The sequence below is a fragment of the Notolepis coatsorum genome, assembly GCF_963971535.1.
Source record: "Notolepis coatsorum genome assembly, chromosome: 15".
Classification (NCBI taxonomy): domain Eukaryota; kingdom Metazoa; phylum Chordata; class Actinopteri; order Aulopiformes; family Paralepididae; genus Notolepis; species Notolepis coatsorum.
This window is the reverse complement of record NC_140179.1, coordinates 44728935-44749367: the sequence shown is the minus strand read 5'-3', so window position 1 is coordinate 44749367 and position 20433 is coordinate 44728935. Positions and strand designations below refer to the sequence as shown.

Below are 20433 nucleotides of genomic sequence, written 5' to 3'. Positions count from 1 at the left end.
TATTAGAAACAGACACCAATGAAGAAGAACCATTTAAAAGTATTATAAACAGACACCACTGAAGAAGACCAATTTTACATCATTATAAACAGACACCACTGAAGAAGAACCATTTAACATTGTCCTGGCATTGTCCTACTACTGGTGTGCTGCTACTGATGTGCTGCTATATTTACATTTATCTTTAGTCATTTAGCGGACACTCTTATCGTACAACAAGTCAGCAGGAGGGCTTCATCTCTGGCGGCTAAGGGTATGGTATTGTTCGTCTAGCAGTGTCAAGCTTGGGCGCTACGCTCTATAGGCATAGTAGCATAATACATAATAGATAGAAGTATAGACAATAGACATTAGGGGTGGGAATCGCCAGAGACCTCACGATACGATACTATCGCGATACTTGCGTCACGATACTAGTAGCGTGATACTAAATATATCGCAATACGCTGAAAATATTGCGATATTTTCTTTTTTAATTTCTTCTTTTTTTTGCTCAAATTAAATTTATTACCTTTTTTCAACTGCAAAGTAAAACGTTGTCAACATGTTTATCTAATAAAATAAAGTTCAGTCTGTTCATCTCACTTCAATCATTTTTATTGCAGAACATGGTATTTTCTCAAGCAGACAGATGTAAACACTATAATCTGTGTTGCATGTACCTGACAAACTGAACTGTTTGTATTACAGTCATATTCCATGTCTGTGTGTGTGGACTACTGTACTATTACAGGTATTGAAATGAACAATGCAACTTCCTTATACAAAAAAGATATATAAAAATTATGAATAATTAAATATCGATACTTGGCGTCCCTGTATCGATACAGTATCGCGATACTACTACGTATCGATTTTTTGTGTGTGTGTGTCTTGTGATTCCTCACCTAGGCTCCAGGTGTCGACCACAGACAGAACTCTACAGAGGAGACAGAACATCATTAGAACTCTCTGAGGACACACACCTTCAAAACAAAACAACTTATTCCTGGGAGACACATTCATTCTGCAGAATATTATGGAGGTTTCTTTATTAAAATGTACAACAATATATATATTGAATGTCTGACATTGCATGGGAGATGAGAATGCTATTATATCAAGAGATAGCGTGTAGCTGCGTACATAATTTGAATATTTCCAGTCAGAAATCATCTTGTGTGTTTAACCTTTATTTACCAGGATAGGCTCTCTGAGCATCATGCTCAGAGAACCTATCCTAGTAAATAAAGAGCATGGGTAGGTTGGATATGTATGACCTTCTACCAGTCTGATCAATCAAACTCACTTCCTGGCATTGTCCTCCAGGTGTCTCAGATGGTTGGATGACTTCATGCTCTCACACCTCTGAAACACACACACACACAATCACTGGGATGGCTCACACACACACGCGCGCGCGCGCACGTGATTGCGCCACACATCCTGCGCCAAAAACGTTGTACAACGTGTTTCAAGGTCATGCTAATTCTGCCATTCCACGGCGTACGACGTTATTGAGATCATATTTAATTTTTTCGCCATGGTATTCATTATTCCCTCACGGAGCCTGGTCTGATAAAGTGGGAGTCTGCACAACTCTGCAACGCTTCAATACTGCCGCCTGGTGGATGATCGGCGAGTTACAACCGGAAATGGATCTCTGGAGATCTCCGTGCATCTGGCAAATGTGTCCGCCACTCACATATTGTTGTGGGACTCTAGACACACGTCCGTGTGTAGCGATCGCTGCCATAACGCAATAATCGATATGATTTGGGAGTTTATTATGATTATACAAACCGGAAAAGGATCTAGGAGATCGCCGTCAAATAAGTGAGATCTTTTTCCTCCAGGCTCATCGGCGAACGGTAAGAGGACGTCATTTACAGCGAGTTTGTTTATTATTATTAATGCAAACTGCTCTGATCAATATATCACCCATACTACATAAAGCATTTACTGACGATCACGGAATTATAAACGACCCCCCCCCGTTCATCCGTGCATGATAAGTCATAACGTTTAGGATCATGTAGTTGACATTTTTTATATAGCGTGTATCGCCAACAAACGGCAGTTGATAATCTATATATGCGTTTATGCCTATAACTCACGTTCTAGGAATTACTGCAGAAAACGATAAAAACATATTTATATTCTAGATGGTATTTTCGTATGAATCTATGAATGAAAAAGTATAATATAACGTTCCTACATCCTGAACGATAGATAATCGATGTTGAATGGGCCATAGTAATGTCAATTTAGCAATACAATTTAAAAAGTTATAGCCCTGCAAAGAAGGTGAACATCTCCAGGCTTAGACTGGTGGCAGTGATCATACATTGATGGATATAAGTGTGGCAGTTAATGTGTTAAAAAAAACTGGACATTTTCTAAACAATCTTTTTTTTTTATAAACACTCCATTTGAATGAATTAACACATTTTATTTGTACATATTGAACTGTTCACAGGGGACAAAGAAAATGAATCAAATATATCAGTGTCCCCCTAAAAAATTTGAAGGGGGTGATCTTGACCCCTCCCAAGTCATCCTGGCTCAAACACTAATGTTAGGACCTTATCTTTTCTTCTTTGCAACCAGATAGTGTAACACCTGTAACTGCCTCCTCTCGAAGTCTTGCCTACTGCGAAGGGCTGCAGTTGGACTAATGGACTCTTCTGCTTTTCTTTTGCTCTCAGGTCGATTTTGAGAATGAAGGTGGTGACATTTCTCCATCTCAGCTTCTTGGTTATGTCTAGGTTGGCTTCTGTACCTCATGCTTGAGAGTTTGATGTTTCTACAGAGCTTCACATTAACAATGCTTGCTCTCCCTTGAGTAGTGTTGAGTGGCAGACTGCGGCACTGCTTGCAAGTAACCTTCCCTGGTTGGTCAATTTTACAAAAGCAATCCAGTGTTAGTGTGTTTCCTAGTGTGTTGACAGCATCTCGCGCCACTCAACAAAACTGCTAACATTATCGATAGCCAATGAAAATCTGTTATGCAAGAATAGCAGGTCTGATAAATGTTGCTTTCGCGTTTCACTTAGACCTGGTGGGAAAATAATCAAAACATATAAAAAAAAAAATTATTATCTTTTCTTTTACAATATATATTTTTTCCTTTTTTTTTTATGGATATTTTTTTATCATGATTTTAGGTCAGAAAAACCGGAAATCGGGTTAAAAACGGAAAAATCACATCCCACAGTAGAGCTGTCTGTCTCAGACTTGTCCCTAAGATTAGACTATGAATAGGCTGAAATGAGGCAAATATCCTGAAATTCAAATATTGATTACAAAATGTACATATTATTACCACATCAAAGCAGGCGTACAAAATGCTTACAATTAAGTTGCTTGTGTCGTGTTTGCTATTATAGGTAGCACCAACAGGAGACTATTATTAGTCATTGGGCTGTACTTTGTAACACACTTATTGGCTTGTATTACAGGCACAAAAGCATACAAAACTATCAGTGATGTGTTTTCAGTTCACCTCATATCAATGTTTTTTTCATTATTATTTACATTTGACAGTTTGGTTGTTAAATTATACAGTTTACACACACACACCAGTGTTTCCCAGTCAGCCTGTATGTGTGATGTTGTGTATCTGGGGTTGGAAACAGCTTCCAAGTATTTCATCTTCTCTGTCGTCCACTGAAGCTCCTCCCAGAAGCCCTGCTGAGACCTGGCCTGCACGCACACACACACATACGCGCACGCGCACACACACACACATAGATAAACACACACACACACACACAAAAGTTACATGTACACACACATATACCGTACACACACATAAATTAAATATGTAGTTTAGATTCTGGTCACAAGAAAATTCAATAAATAATTAATTCAGTAGAGCAAAGCATTAGATTCTCACTCGCTCTGGGAAAAATACAGCAATTCATCTATAAGAGGAGGTGGATGTATGGGCGGCTACGTGGCGTAGTGGGCAAGGCGCTCGCCACGAATGACGGAGACGCTGGGCTTGCCTGTTCGAGCCCAGCGCTCCACATTGCTTTCAGTTTAGCTGGTCGTTCATACTAATACACATTGGCCGTATTAGGGGGTGGAAAACCAATGGGTGGGGATCGGGCGTTGTGGACAGCGACTCCTACAGGTCGGTTGGTGCGCCTGCGCAGTAGAATCAGGAAGTGTCGGGGGCAGCGTGAGCCTCCCACGCGTTACTCCTCGCCACTGAGAGATCGAGCTGCGCAGGTGAAAAGATGCGACTGCTGTTACCTCAAGTACCGGAGGGGACTTGTGCTATGTATGACTTAGTCCACATTGCAGCCGGCTTGTGGTAGGCAAGAAACAGCATTCGTGACAGGGGAGGGTTGAATTGGATGATACGAAATTGGGATGGGAGAAAATATAGAAAATGGGAGAAAAAGTGGATAAAAAAAAAGAGGAGGTGGATGTATGCGTCACTGTTTTCTGATTGGACGAGAGAGAGTGGGGCGCATTCACAAAGGGATTGCTTTTTCTGACACTATGCCTGTGCAAAATTTTTATTTGGTGGTAATTAAGCGCATTTATAAAGAGTGTCATTGCCAGCGTCTCAGGTGATCGTGGCAGTAGTAATTGTTGGCAGGCGAAGGCATCGTACTGCCAGGCGTGCCCATGAAAGAATATATATATATATATTATTTTTTTGTGCTCGTATTTTTCTCCCATCCCAATGTTAGTCGCTATGCCAATTCCCTTCCTGGTCGTTGTGCTCTTGCCCCCTACTGTCGGTCTGGGGAGGGTGAAGACTACCACATGTCTTCCTCCGATACATGTGGAGTCAACCAACCGCTTCTTTTCACCTGACAGCGAGGACTCTCACTGGGGGAGTGCAACGCGTGGGAGGATCACACTATCTGCCCCAGTTCCCTTCCTTGCTGAGCAGGCACCCCGACCGACCTGTAGGAGTCGCTGTTTACAACCAGGATACATACCCCACCGGCTTACCACCCGCTAACACTGCCAATTGTGTTAATATGGACGACCGACCAAGCTGGAGGTACCGCTGACAGCTGGATTCGATCCCAGTGTCTCTGCGGTGGTAGGCGAGCGCTTAGTCCGCTGCGCTACCCAGCCGCCCGGATGAAAGAATAGTTCTAATGAGAATATCACTTTTTGATTTAAGCAAGACCAAAATCATCTGGAGACACAGGTTGCCAGCTCAAGCTATTCTTGATCTACTCGATGAAATCAAGGATGATATTGAGCCAGCCACCCAGAGATCCCATGCAATCTTATTTATTATTTAAATATTGTTATTTAACGCTGTCGGCTTCCCCAAAGTTGTCGGCACTATTGACTGCACTCACGTTCCAATTGTACCACCAAGCGAAAACAAACATGTTTTTTTTTAAATAGGAAGCAAAGTATTCAATCAACACCCAGGTAGTATGCAATGCCAGTAATATAATAAGGGATATGGTTGCCAAATTCCCTGGGTCTGTGCACGACTACAGACAACATTTTGGATGACGCAAACGTTTGTGCTGTAATATTCATTGCAAATGTGTGGGGGGGGAAAGTACGTGCTTTTGTAGAGGTGACGGCGGCTACCAACTCCAGCCATGGCTGATGACTCCTGTGCGTAATCCTGCCAACGTTGGAGAGGCGGGCTCACGTCAGAACATGCGGTGTGATAGAGTGCACATTTGGCATCTTAAAAAGACGGTTTAGATGCCTGGATGGTAGCGGTGGGGCAATGCTATATAGTCCCCCCAAAGTATTCCAGATCATTGTAGTGCTACATCCTGAACAGCCATGAGACCCGGTCTGCCCATGGATGTGGATCTGCATCTGTTTTTATTTATAATGTTTCATCAGGTCCATGAGTAGACGCTGGAAACACGGTCAATGAAACGTTTATTCTGGAGTATATGATAATGAGGGTTCTATTCTCTTAACTAAACATCAAATACAACTTAATTTCTCACTCAAAAAATATTCCTAAATGAGAAAATATTTTCACTGACACAGTGCCTCACTTCGGTCTAAAATTCAGCACCATGGACAGGTTTGCTCGAAATAATTTATTTGGGGATGACATGACAAACAAATGCCATGACGAAAGATAGGGACAAAAACAAAGGATGCAATGTGTCATGAAAATACAAATTAAGCAAGTTCTATATAGGGCTGTACCGAATGTCATTTTTTAACATTCGAAGCTTCGATTGAAGTATTCGGACGAAGCTTCGAATGTCTATTAAAAAAATGTTTTACTTAATAAATAATTTTAACTAAATCCTCAATTTGAATAAAGTGATTAATCTGATTAAATGAGTCTTTTTCTTTTATTAAATAAACTTTCTTTAATGAATATAACTAATCAGTTTCGTCAACATAAATAATCCAATAAGGGCACGGTTGGTATGAAAGTGATGGTGACGTCTTATAGTATAATATTATAATATTAGTGTAGCCTAATCTTTAACTGCAACTGTGAAGAAAACCCCCATTGGTTTAAACAGATTGAATAGACACAACAAAAAAAAAGATAAAAAAATTTAAATAAAATATATTCAAAAAAAATTCGAAATAAAAAATTTGAATGTTGATTTAGAACATTATTACAACATCAACATTGTGATCGAAGCTTCGAAGCATTCGGTACAGCCCTAGTTCTATACATTACAAAATAAACTAAATACAATACGAAATACAAATGGTGAAAAATATTGTTATGTCCAAGAGCTTCCCTCTCCCTCAGTTCAGATTTATCTTTTCCCCTTCCCGATATCTGCAAACAGCGCTGCCAGGTGCAAACTGCTCCGCGAGCAAATTGTGCTGACAGATATCGGGAGCAAATTGCAGACCTATGGGCGTGTTTGTGCTAGTATATCATCCGCGCAATATCTTTAGTGAATAGCTCGCAAAGATGGAGCAAATAGTGGGTGCTAATCGCACACCACAGATTTAGCGCGTGCAATCCATTCTTTGTGAAATCGCGCGTTTCTGATTGGATGAGAGAGACAGACTTGTCAGTTTGCCCGCTTCTGTGTGACAGACTGTCACTGTGTTTTCTGATTGGACAAGAGAGACAGACTCATGAGAGAGGTTTGGTTCAAGCGTTGTGTTCATAAAGTGTGTCTCGGTACGTCTGAGGAGTACCCTCAGACGTACCGACGTACAGACGTTGCCAATCGGTGAGCGCATTGTAACTGCTGTCCTGTCCCCCAGTGGAACGCAGCCCCTGATTGGTTCACATACTGTAGTTGATTATGTGAAATACAAGCTGCCACTGGCAAAACAGTAATTGTGTCTCGTGAAGGAATGAGCGGTAAGATTAATGTTAGTAGAATAAACGCAATGAGTGGTAACGTTCGTAGAATAAACACAAAGAACAGTAGCGTTAACGTTAGTATAATAAACACAACAAGTGTTAACATTAGTAGAATAAACACAACAAGAGGTAACGTTAACATAGAATAAACAGCCACAGCCAAGTGCAGTTATAGCAGAAATAGACTCAATAACAACAATTAAACAAGAACTAACTGTATGCACTAACAGACAAAAAAGTAATTTTCACAGTTATACTGCAGGATTTTTGGAGAAAGCATGGCACTTGAGACAAAACACATTATATCCTATATAATTTATATGAATTCCTCTTGTTTCTCTGTTTACAAACATTGTTCACAGCTTGTTATATTATGTTTCATTTTTTTGTGGCCATCTTGGTCTATATACTTATTGTCAAGTATATATTTTTTTATTAGTGTGGCCAGGAGCGAAGCCAGGTTGCCACCCACACTATAGTAATCTATACTCTTTTTATTCTTCTATCTATCTTCTTTATTCCACCGATTTTGCAAACACTACTCGTGCTAGAGCGTTCGCGCCCCATACACGTGAAAGGTATCAAAACGACCGGCTTGCCTATGGCAACAGCGCTATTCAAACTCGGAAAGTTTCACCGCATCGTTTGGCTACAAATCGGGAACATTTCGGTCCCATTGGAAATGCATTGCAAGTTAGAGTGCGGGAGTTGAAATAATTTTTTGTCCACCACCTTGGGTAAATTGCGAAAGTGATCTCAATTTTGGACGTAGAAAAAAAAAACACATCAAAACGATGACACGGCTGTCTGTTCGCTCACAAAAGAAAAATAAATGGAATTGGACATTTCTATCTCAACTGATGACCATTTGTTTGAAGGTTCTCCTCCCCATAGACACCAATTGCTAGCCACTCTAGAAAAAACAGATTATTTTGCTTTCCCCCCCCTTCTGTTCCGATCGTCACCGTGGCCACAATTGTCGACGGGATGCCACAATATCGCACACAACCCTTCACCTACTCCTTGAAGTGCTCATGTGCGAGTCACAATGCTTCATCTCTTATCGTTTGCTTTTAATCATCGTGACAATGCAGTCATGCGTCTGCCCTCATTGGAATACATTAAAAGTGAAAATGCTAAATTTAAAACATCAATCAATCAATCAATCAATCTACTGGCTGGATTACTTTTCGCCATTCTTTTGTTACACTGATTGGCTGAAGGAATTTGTCTGTCATGCCCTCTGAAATTGGTCTAGGCGGCTAGCAAATTACCCTGGCTGCCAGGGTAGCTAAGGAGAGGATCCACACACCTCCTACAACAGACATACCTTCCCTCTGAAGACAGGTTCAGTATGTAGTTCAGAGGTACAGTAGACTCCAGGGACCTCCACCAGACACGCTGGAACCTCCTGTAACACACACAAGATAACAGTGTGTGTGTGTGTGTGTGTGTGTGTGTGTGTGTGTGTGTGTGTGTGTGTGTGTGTGTGGGGTGCACGCATGGACATGTGTGTTTGTCAGACATGAGTGTGTGTTATTGTACCTTCTTGTCAAAGACAGAAGAATATGGCAGGATTTCATCCAGACAAATATACTTGTCATAACTGATTCTGTAAAGAGAGGCTGAGAAGGGAGAGGGAGAGAGAGGGAGATAGAGAGAGAGAGATTTATTTGTGTGTTTTTGAACCTGGGTTTCTGCAGCGGTAGGCGAGTGCTTAGACCTCGTCTAGACTACCCAGCCACTCCCAGGAGGCTAGGTTTTGATACAGTAGATGTACACTGATTGATTGAAAACTTTATTAACAGATTGCAGAATGGGTACAATACAGTACAGCTCAATACACACAATTGTTAAGGGGATATAGAACAGAGACAGACTTTCGTCTTGTTTACATCAGGGTCCCCCATTTTCAATTCATCATAATGTGCACACTGCACCATAATGGTTGTCAAGTCATGAGAATACTATTCATAATACTTAAATTCACAGACAGTGAAGAAATTGTGTACATAGTATACTGTAATACAGGCTACTGATCTCTCATAGTAACACTGATTCTCACCTAGAATAAACTCCTGGATCTGATCAAAGGATTCAAATGCGATGGCATTGTCGCACAGCCAATCAGTGATCTGAAGAGAAGACACTGACGTTAGACTGAACCTCTCTCTCTCGCTCTATCTATATCTATATCTATCTCTCTCTCTCTCTCCCTCCCTCTCTACCTTGATTTTCACATCAGGGTCACTTCCCATATAGACCAGCAGACAGTGCAGAGCTGCCAGGCGCTGAGCATCAGACCTGCTGGAGAGATCAACAGGTTCACAGGAGTCAAACTCCTACATGTTCATGTTAAATAATAGTATTATCTATTATCCATTTATCTACCATGATATCATAGCGACAGATTCCAACCAAAACCGTGTTAACTCGCCCACGGTTGGGAAAGCTGTGTTTATCTGGGAGTTTAAAAGAGATAGTAAGGATATTTGGACATTTATAATAAATCTTGCTAGTAGTTTAGTTGATGCCATGCTATTACTCACCAAGGGACCAGGTCCGAGTTCTGGCCCAGGTCTGAGTGAACCGGGAAGCTTCAGACAGGCAGCAAACAGGGTCAGCGGACAATAAAAGTGTTAATCCACTCCATAACACGCAGGCAAAACTTTGAACCATCCACAACACAAAACCTGGTGCACTTCCTATGCTTGATTCATGTTGGAACAATTCTCAACACATGGTGTCACTCTGAAGCAGAGGAAATAAACAAGCCCTGTGGTTTTGTGTTGTGGACGGTTACAACTTATATTCACATATCAATATCAAATAATGGGTATTCTACACATTATGTGAAATGCCTCTATGGGCAACAAAATATGCTAAATGACAGAGATTCCAAATAAACAAATGTAGGTTAAAAACTGACCCGGGGCTGGTGGGCGTGTGTGAAGGGCTGGTGGGCGTGTGTGAAGGGCTGGTGGGCGTGTGTGAAGGGCTGGTGGGTGTGTCCATATGCCTGCAGCCGTAGCAGGTGGGCGTGTCTGGACTTATGATCTGCAGCAGGTAGGCGGAGCTAAGGTCTGCTGTGTAGATCTTCCCACTCCCCAGGTCCAGTAGAGAGACAGGAGGCTCCTCCTGGTGGCCTAACACCACCATACTGGAACTCTGGCCTGGGAGGCCTAAGTCTGCATGTGGACCTAGAGGGGACAGAGGTGGTAGGAAATAGGGTACAGGATGTTAGGATGTAGGGTGTATAAGGGGGTAGGGTGACAGAGGTTAGGATAGATGTTAGGAGGTAGGGTATAGGATATTAGGAGACAACTGCCCCCACAGTTGAAAACATCGCGCTAAACCTAAAGTACCCTTTTGAGTGGAAAAACTAGACGTGCCCATTGGTGCCCTTCCAATGGTCTAAACTTGACCATGTTAAATAATGTCACGCAAAAGTGTTAGCTACAACTCTGAGCAGCCCTGTCACTACAATATTCCATCCATTTAAGTTTTCAGTTTTAGACACATCCCCTCTTGAATGTTCAGATGCCAGAAGGCTTAATGCAGTCTGAGCTGTAACCCTGCATCCTACTGCTGTGTGTGAGGAAAGCTTTCTTTGAAGTTGCAAAGATTGAGTTTGTTTTACCAATTATGCATTACTAAATACTAATGTATGTACACTGCAAGTGCTTTTATTGATGGCAGTATGTGTTAGCCTAGGCTAGCTGTATTACTACTGTAGCTAGCTAACTAAACAGGTACCTTGCTTAGCTAAACATTTATGCTAACCTGTGTTCTCAATTTAGAAATAATTATTATAATAATATTATTATTATTATTATTATTATTATTTTAGGATTATTTGCACAAAAATATATCCATAGCACTTTAAATTCAGTGTGAATTGCTTTTTAAAGCTAATTTAAGAGTGGTAGTAAACTTGGGTAAATGGGTTTAGCGTTGGCCTATATTCTATGATTACAGAATGCCAAGGAGAGAAATAAATCGGACGAATATTAAAAAGCAGCTGAAAAATGCTGCTAGAGGCAGCTTCTCTTTGAAAAATTGGGTCCAAAGCAACAATAGTAAGGGAGGAGATAAGGATACAGGTATGTATTTGTAAGTCCTCACTACTATGTGTACAAGCTTGTGTTACAGAGCCATAGTTTGGATTATAACTGAGAATCTGGTGCTAACATGGTCAATAATGCTTATTTTGGACAGAAAAATGTGTCTTAAACATTTAAATTGACCAACCATAGACCCTTTTTATTCCAATCAAGGCAAGAGGGCTAGTGGTGGTAGTGCTATATGACATATTATTTTATAATACAATTATAACATTGTAGGCTACAGTACGAATATTATATACCGTACAATTATATTACTATTATAAAACAAATATTATTTGCTCCACCTTAGATAAAGACAGTACAGACAATGAAGATGGAGATATTCAAGAGGAAAATGATGATATCAGGAAGAGAGATGGTGAAGAAGTGGAGGAAAGAGAAAATGCAGATGATTCTATGGAGAGAAATGATGAAGAAATTGAGGAAAAAGAGAATGCAGATGATGCTATGGAGAGAAATGATGATGAAGACGGTCATGGAGATGCTAAAGAAAGCGAGGATGAAATGACCCAAATGTTCTAGAATGTTCGGTTATGACATCATACGGTGACATCACGCAGGTTCCATAACTTTCTATCATGACTTCATCTAGAATGTTTTATGTTCTAGAAAGTAGTATTATGACATTCCACAAATGTTCTAGAATGTTCTATGTTCCAGAAAGGTCTATTACGACATCACCACAAACATTCTAGAAGGTTCTATGTTCTAGAATGCTCTATTATGACAAATACGACGATTCAATGACTTTATCAAATCCAATCAATATTAAACATTCATATAATACAATAACCTAAATATATATATAGCTTTGGCTCTTACAATGATGATAGGGAGAGAAATTATTCAAACAACACAACAACAAATAACTTGAATGCTCTCCTGTTGCCATTCAAATATCCCACTGATCTAGCCAGTAGGCCTATCCAGGTACAATATATTAAGTTTAATGGAGTGAATGAGGAAGATAGAGAGGGGGGAGGGAGAGAGAGAGAGGGAGAGATAGAGGAGAGAATGAGAGGACAGGAGAAGAGAAAGGGAGTACAGGAGAAGAGAAAGGGAGTACAGGAGGAGAGAATGGGAGTACAGGAGGAGAGAAGGGGAGTATAGGAGGATAGAAGGAGAGGGCAGGAGGAGAGAAGGATTTAAGATTTAAGATGCGTTTATTAAGGACAATGCAAATTAATGAACATAATTTACATGAGTGTATGCATAACATCACAGCATGATAAGGACGTAAATATGCCGGGAATAGCACAGGGCTAATTTCCACCCGTAGTCCTAACATAAAACAAACACAAAACAGACCTTAAAACGTTCATTCATAAAAACTGACATCACTGACATGACCACACTAACATGACATTCAGTCAGTACAACATCACTAACATCCCTAATGAGTGCATATTTGGCTGTCTAACAGCCATTTCCTGAGTTGGCCCCTAAAGGTGGACAGGGTGGTCCGTTCCCTTAACACATTGGTTGCCAGCCGGATATGACGATTTATCGCTTGGATGCCACCACGTTAATCAATGGGAGGCCGAGCACATTTGCGAACGCATAAACTATATCTTAAATTATGTGTCTAATACACCCGTCGCTTATCAATGACTTGCTTGCAGTCAACATGTACGAAACGGATTGTTTTTTCATCAGTATATTTCCGTTTTTATACCGTTTTGAATACAAGTCTAGTTTGAGATTTTGGAGAATTCCAGAAAAATTTGCAAAAATAGCCATTTACTGGAATACACAAAACACGTTGTCATGAGAGCGAGAGCTGTCCTCTGCTCCGAGCCGCTCCGAGCCGCTCAGTGCACATGGCACTGCGCGCAAAATCATATGTTTGAGCATGCTCTGTTGTACCCGTGCACGCACATTTTCTAATAACAGCATTATTAGACATGCCAATCCAACGAAAAACGTGCTGCTGGTCGCGCTGGAGAAAAAGACGATGTTGTGTCTTTTACTGTGTTATTTGTTATTCTAAGATGCTAATTCATCTGTATCTGCATTACCAATGAACGGATTTTGTCGAGGCAGGTAGCGTTATTTCCGGGAAATTGATATCTATAGTCTGGTGTAGTTTTCGTCCACGAAAAATGGAGGCTCTAATTATTATTATTCATAGAGACTCTTGAGCAATAATAATTATTACAGCCTCCATTTTCCATGGACGAAAACTACACCAGACTATAGATATCAATTTTCCCGAAATAACGCTACCTGCCTCAACAAAATCTGTGCATTGGTTATCCAGATACATGAATTATCATCTCAGAATAAGTGGCTTTGTATGCGTTTTAGCTTATCTTTTACAGCTTACTTTTGGGCAATTATTAGAGGCTCCATTTTTCATCACAGAATAATACATCAGTCTATAGAAATAAATGCATTCGAACAAGAAACCAATGTATAGACATAGCAATGGCAAAATAATTGTCAGGCCTAATGCAAGCCAGGGAAGTCTTGGGCTTGTAATGTGGCTTCATCTCGAAGTTTTGTTTGGTTGAGGTCTGAACTCGCCAAATTGCCCATAAATATAGTTTTTGTGGGTATTGTCCAGTTGTTGCTGTATGTTTTTATCTGCCCAAAATTTAAGCAAGCATGAAAGCATTACAGCACTTTCTTTTCTTTTTTCCCCCATACTTTTTTTCTGCTGAGCGGGCATATCTGAGTGGAGCACGGAGCGCTTGATGCACAAATGAAGGTGAGCGCTGAGCGAGCGTAGAGCGGTGTGTGGGGGGGGGGGGGGGGGGTCAACACGAGCGAATGAGAGCGGAACTAAAGCCGTCCAGAGCGAAGAGCGGATTTCTCTGCTGCTCCGCGCCGCTCACATGCTCTGAGTGAGTCACCCACAGTCTGCGACTGGCAGAGAGAGAGAGAGAGAGAGAGAGAGAGAGAGAGAGAGAGAGAGAGAGAGAGAGAGAGAGAGAGAGAGAGAGAGAGAGAGGGGGAGAGGGAGAGGGAGACACGGAGCATAAAGTTATCTCTCCACTGCTTCCCCCGCGCGGTCCATGTTGTGTGTGTAAATGCGTGCGTGTTTGTGTTTCACACACTCCTGCGCCGCGGTCCCTCTCTCTCTCTACCAGGGAGAAGCCCTGCGCGTCAAATGCGTGTGTGTTTGTGTTTCACACACTCCTGTGCCGCGGTCCCTCTCTTTCTCTCTCTCTCTCTCTCTCTCTCTCGCTCGTTCTCTCTCTGCATCGCTCTGTTTGAGGAAGTGAAGATATTTCCACTCGCTCTGCTGTCGCTGTCAACCATAGAGTTATGCAAATCAATGCTATATTCACGTCAGCAAAACTGTCAAATCAGAACAGCTTAGTTGAGTGAGGGAAGATCTCGTGAACTCGAGACTAGACTGATGAGTCAATATGGTAATTAGAGACACAGACCCATTGATACTAACCCCTATTGCTATAATACAATGCTAAATACTGGAAAAAGCCATTTATAATGCATGTCCCCTTTAACTGTTAAACTGTTTTATATCCTGTAAAATATATGTTGTAAATATCTTTTAAAGAATAGATTCACTATTTTTCAACCCAGAAAACCATATTAAAATGCTGTTTCCCAAATATTTATATTCCTCACTGATACCACTGCCTTCAAACACCACAATCTACTTTTCAAACACCATGACAAATCAAAATTTCAAACACTATGATAAATCCACTTTCCAAACACCATGATAATTTACTTTTCAAACACCATGATAAATCCACTTTTCAAACACCATAATAATTTACTTTTCAAACACCATGATAATTTACTTTTCAAACACCATGATAAATCTACTTTTCAAGCACCATGACAATGAGGTGAAATAAACATTTGAAATGTGTATTGTTCCATGTGTGTTTTTATCATATAGGTGTGGTTATACTATTAATCTGGATTGTCTATGTTATTCTAATGTTAATCTTAATCAAGGATGAAGACTATTTCACCATACATGACGCATCATAGCTTTTTGCTCACTGATGGGGTCCCATGTTGTGCAGTAGGTGCCCTTTTTTTCTTTTCGCCCCTGCCCTTTAACCCTTTCACTGCCGCACTACAGAAGGTTAACCCTTTACTACCCGTCGGTAGTGTGATAGTAAAGGGTTAACCTTCTGTAGTGCGGCAGTGAAAGGGTTAACCGTCTGTTGTGTGGCAGTGAAAGGGTTAACCTGCTGTCATGTGGCAGTGAAAGGGTTAACCTTCTGTAGTGTGACAGTGAAAGGGTTAAACAGCCTGAGTCCGCCACTGTTACGAGATATAGTGTAGCATGTTAGGACAGATGTTAGGAGGTATGGTGTAGGATGTTAGGAGATATAGTGTAGGATGTTAGGACAGATGTTATGAGGTATGGTGTAGGATGTTAGGACAGATGTTATGAGGTATGGTGTAGGATGTTAGGACAGATGTTATGAGGTATGGTGTAGGATGTTAGAACAGATGTTATGAGGTATGGTGTAGGATGTTAGGACAGATGTTATGAGGTATGGTGTAGGATGTTAGGACATATGTTATGAGGTATGGTGTAGGATGTTAGGACAGATGTTATGAGGTATGGTGTAGGATGTTAGGACAGATGTTATGCGGTATGGTGTAGGATGTTAGGACAGATGTTATGAGGTATGGTGTAGGATGTTAGGACAGATGTTAGGATGTATGGTGTAGGATGTCAGGACAGATGTTATGAGGTATGGTGTAGGATGTCAGGACAGATGTTATGAGGTATGGTGTAGGATGTCAGGACAGATGTTATGAGGTATGGTGTAGGATGTTAGGACAGATGTTAGAAGGTATGGTGTAGGATGTTAGGACAGATGTTAGGATGTATGGTATAGGATGTCAGGACAGATGTTAGGATGTATGGTATAGGATGTTAGGACAGATGTTAGGATGTATGGTGTAGGATGTCAGGACAGATGTTAGGATGTATGGTATAGGATGTTAGGACAGATGTTAGAAGGTATGGTGTAGGATGTCAGGACAGATGTTAGGATGTATGGTATAGGATGTCAGGACAGATGATAGGATGTATGGTGTAGGATATTCGGAGGTAGTGTGTATGATGTTAGAAAGCAGGGTATAGGATGTTAGGAGGTATGTTAGGAGGTAGGGTATAGGATGTTAGGAAGTAGGGGATAGGGTGAAGGATGTTAGGGGGTAGGGTATAGGATATTAGGAAGTAGGGGCTAGGGTGAAGGATGTTAGGGGGTAGGGTATAGGATGTTAGGAAGTAGGGGCTAGGGTGAAGGATGTTAGGGGGTAGGGTATAGGATGTTAGGAAGTAGGGGCTAGGGTGAAGGATGTTAGGAGGTAGGGCATTCTGTAGAATGATGTCTTACCAGATAGGAAGAGGGAGTGACAGAGCAGCTCTTGTTGTCTGCTGTTCAGACAGTGGAGGAAATGACCCGGGAGATACACCAGTATGTAGTGACCTGAACACACAACACTGTTAGAGATACACCAGTATGTAGTGACCTGAACACAACACTGTTAGATACACCAGTATGTAGTGACCTGAACACAACACTGTTAGATACACCAGTATGTAGTGACCTGAACACAACACTGTTGATGTACACTGTTGCTGTACACTGTGTGTGTGTGTGTGTGTGTGTGTGTGTGTGTGTGTGTGTGTGTGTGTGTGTGTGTGTGTGTGTGTGTGTGTGTGCGTGTATGGTTCATGAAATAATCATGATTCTACCATTTGTAAATCAGCATCATGTGCAAAATGCAATATTATATTAACACATTGGGCGCCAGCGATTAGCCTTATCCTTGTAGCTAGAGCGCCAGGTGTCCATAGCCTACTGTATGTCACTATGTTTGGAGAGTTATATCTATATTCTATATTATAATGACTTGGATTTATATAGCGCTCTTCACTGACCCAGATCGCTTCACAGAGTCCATTATTCGTTCATACACAGTCATACCGGTGGTGGTAAGCTACAATTGCAGCCAGAGCTGCCCTGAGGCAGACTCACGGAAGCGTGGCGAATAATCAACGCCTACGGCCCCTCCGACCACCACCAACATTCATTCACATGCATACACATTCATACGAGGCAAGTAGGTTAAGTGTCTTGCCCAAGGACACAACGGCAGTGGGATGGACATGGGCTTGAGCGGGATTCGAACCACCAACCCTTGGATCATTGGACAACCCGCTCTACCCCTGAGCCACGCCGCCCCATGGAGACAATACTATGGTCATTTGACAGTGACTTTCTTGCAAAAAAGAGTATACGTATAGTCATGTATACGTCTGTGCGTTATCCCATGGTGAATATTGTATAGTTTAGGAGTGATCCGGGATAATTACTGAAACGCTGAGTTATAGGGCGCTACGTGAATTCTACTAAACGCTACTATTTCCAAATCAAATGTATATAATAGGTATTATGTTTCATCATGAATGCATGAAAGGGGGGGGGGGTAGTTTTTTTATGCTTTGATGGCCAGTAACGGCATTCGTTTTGAATACCACACAGCTGGATCGATATGAAAACATTGTACAATCAAGCTGGAATTGACGTCAGATGGCCTTTACCTTTGATTGGGGGTATTCCAAAAAGAATATTCCAATTGTCTGATCGCGATTTCCAGTATTGGTGTCCATCGTGTCCTCGACATAATCCGGCACACACATGCATGGAGGGTCATTGGACGCGTTTCAATGTGATCGGGTGAACCGCTAGACTCGCCTGACCCAAAATATGGCGCCCGGAGGGATTTAAGTGTAACACCCGGTGTGAAGGAGAGTTTCAAAGGGTGGGCGATACTGCCACCTAGCAGGATGCGGCTGGTATTGCACTCTGCAGATCTCAGAATGATTCCCTATGCTATCCCCGAGGTCTGTGTGCCTGAAATGAATAAAAATATCAAATAAAATAAATAACGACCAAAACCCGAGATATCTCGGGTCTGGCGCCCAATGCATGGCGAGTTAACCCGGGATGTCTCGGGTCTGGCGCCGAATGTGTTAAATAATATATTGTCTATATACAATTTTCTTTCTTTCTGCGTTTCCAGTGTGTTCTTTTTCCTAACACTGTGTGTTCCTTTAAACCCTCTAAGAGTTACCGGTAGTTAGTAACTAAAGTGAATTATATTGACTATAATTATTTGTGTGTGTCTGTGTGGACTGACCAATGGGAATGAAGAGGGGATGGACTTGTGAAGCTGTCTGAGGGGAACTGTTGCTGTCCAGAGCTACTTTAAATGTCTTACTGCATCCTAGAGAAAGAGAGAGAATGAGAGATACACAGGGAGATAATAATAATAATAATAATAATAATAACTAGACAATTCCGCGCGGGGGAAATTGTGAAAGTGTGGGTGACGCCTGTGCACCGCCGGCCAACGGGGGAGAGGGTCTCTCGCGAGTCTCTATGACAAACGGTTCAAAGGATACAAAAAGGGGGCGTGGCCTAAGGATCGGGGGAGTGGTCAACATAGACCAATCAAAGAGGATATCCCTACTGAGTGCAATGACACAACCTGCAACACTATTACACTATTACACAATATTACACACTATTACACTATTACACTATTACACACTATTACACTATTACACACTATTACACTATTACACACTATTACACTATTAGACACTATTACACTATTACACACTATTACACTATTACACTATTACACATTATTACACACTATTACACTATTACACACTATTACACTATTAGACACTATTACACTATTACACACTATTACACTATTACACTATTACACATTATTACACACTATTACACTATTACACACTATTACACTATTACACACTATTACACTATTACACACTATTACACTATTAGACACTATTACACTATTACACACTATTACACTATTACACTATTACACATTATTACACACTATTACACTATTACACACTATTACACTATTACACACTATTACACTATTACACTATTACACACTATTACACTATTACACACTATTACACTATTACACACTATTACACACTATTACACTATTACACACTTTTACACTATTACACACTATTACACTATTACACTATTACACACTATTACACTATTACACACTATTACACTATTACACTATTACACACTATTACACTATTACACACTATTACACTATTACACTATTACACACTATTACACTATTACACTATTACACACTATTACACTATTACACACTATTACACTATTACACACTATTACACTATTACACTATTACACACTATTACACTATTACACACTATTACACTATTACACACTATTACACTATTACACACTATTACACTATTACACACTATTACACTATTACACTATTACACACTATTACACTATTACACACTATTACACTATTACACACTATTACACTATTACACTATTACACACTATTACACTATTACACTATTACACACTATTACACTATTACACTATTACACACTATTACACTATTACACTATTACACTATTACACTATTACACACTACACTATTACACTATTACACTATTACACACTATTACACTATTACACACTATTACACTATTACACTATTACACACTATTACACTATTACACTATTACACACTAGTACACTATTACACACTATTACACTATTACACTATTACACACTATTACACTATTACACACTATTACACTATTACACACTATTACACTATTACACACTATTACACTATTACACTATTACACACTATTACACTATTACACTATTACACACTATTACACTATTACACACTATTACAATATTACACTATTACACACTATTACACTATTACACACTATTACACTATTACACTATTACACACTATTACACTATTACACTATTACACAATATTACACTATTACACACTATTACACTATTACACACTATTACACACTATTACACTATTACACACTATTACACACTATTACACTATTACACACTATTACACTATTACACTATTACACACTACACTATTACACACTATTACACTATTACACTATTACACACTATTACA

General features: G+C 40.4%; 1 protein-coding gene across 1 annotated transcript in view; it reads right to left on the bottom strand.

The window, feature by feature from the left end:
* Positions 1 to 20433, bottom strand: part of gsap (gamma-secretase activating protein) — a 125314-nt gene that overhangs the window by 54129 nt on the left and 50752 nt on the right. The window contains exons 14-24 of the mRNA XM_084330985.1: positions 18565 to 18651; positions 16755 to 16847; positions 10215 to 10485; positions 9835 to 9882; positions 9514 to 9592; positions 9351 to 9420; positions 8831 to 8910; positions 8616 to 8696; positions 3562 to 3684; positions 1289 to 1347; positions 888 to 919 (exon numbers count right to left, since the gene is read on the bottom strand). Of these exons, the coding sequence (XP_084187111.1) occupies positions 888 to 919; positions 1289 to 1347; positions 3562 to 3684; positions 8616 to 8696; positions 8831 to 8910; positions 9351 to 9420; positions 9514 to 9592; positions 9835 to 9882; positions 10215 to 10485; positions 16755 to 16847; positions 18565 to 18651 (1023 nt within the window). The remainder of the gene's footprint in view (positions 1 to 887; positions 920 to 1288; positions 1348 to 3561; positions 3685 to 8615; positions 8697 to 8830; positions 8911 to 9350; positions 9421 to 9513; positions 9593 to 9834; positions 9883 to 10214; positions 10486 to 16754; positions 16848 to 18564; positions 18652 to 20433) is intronic.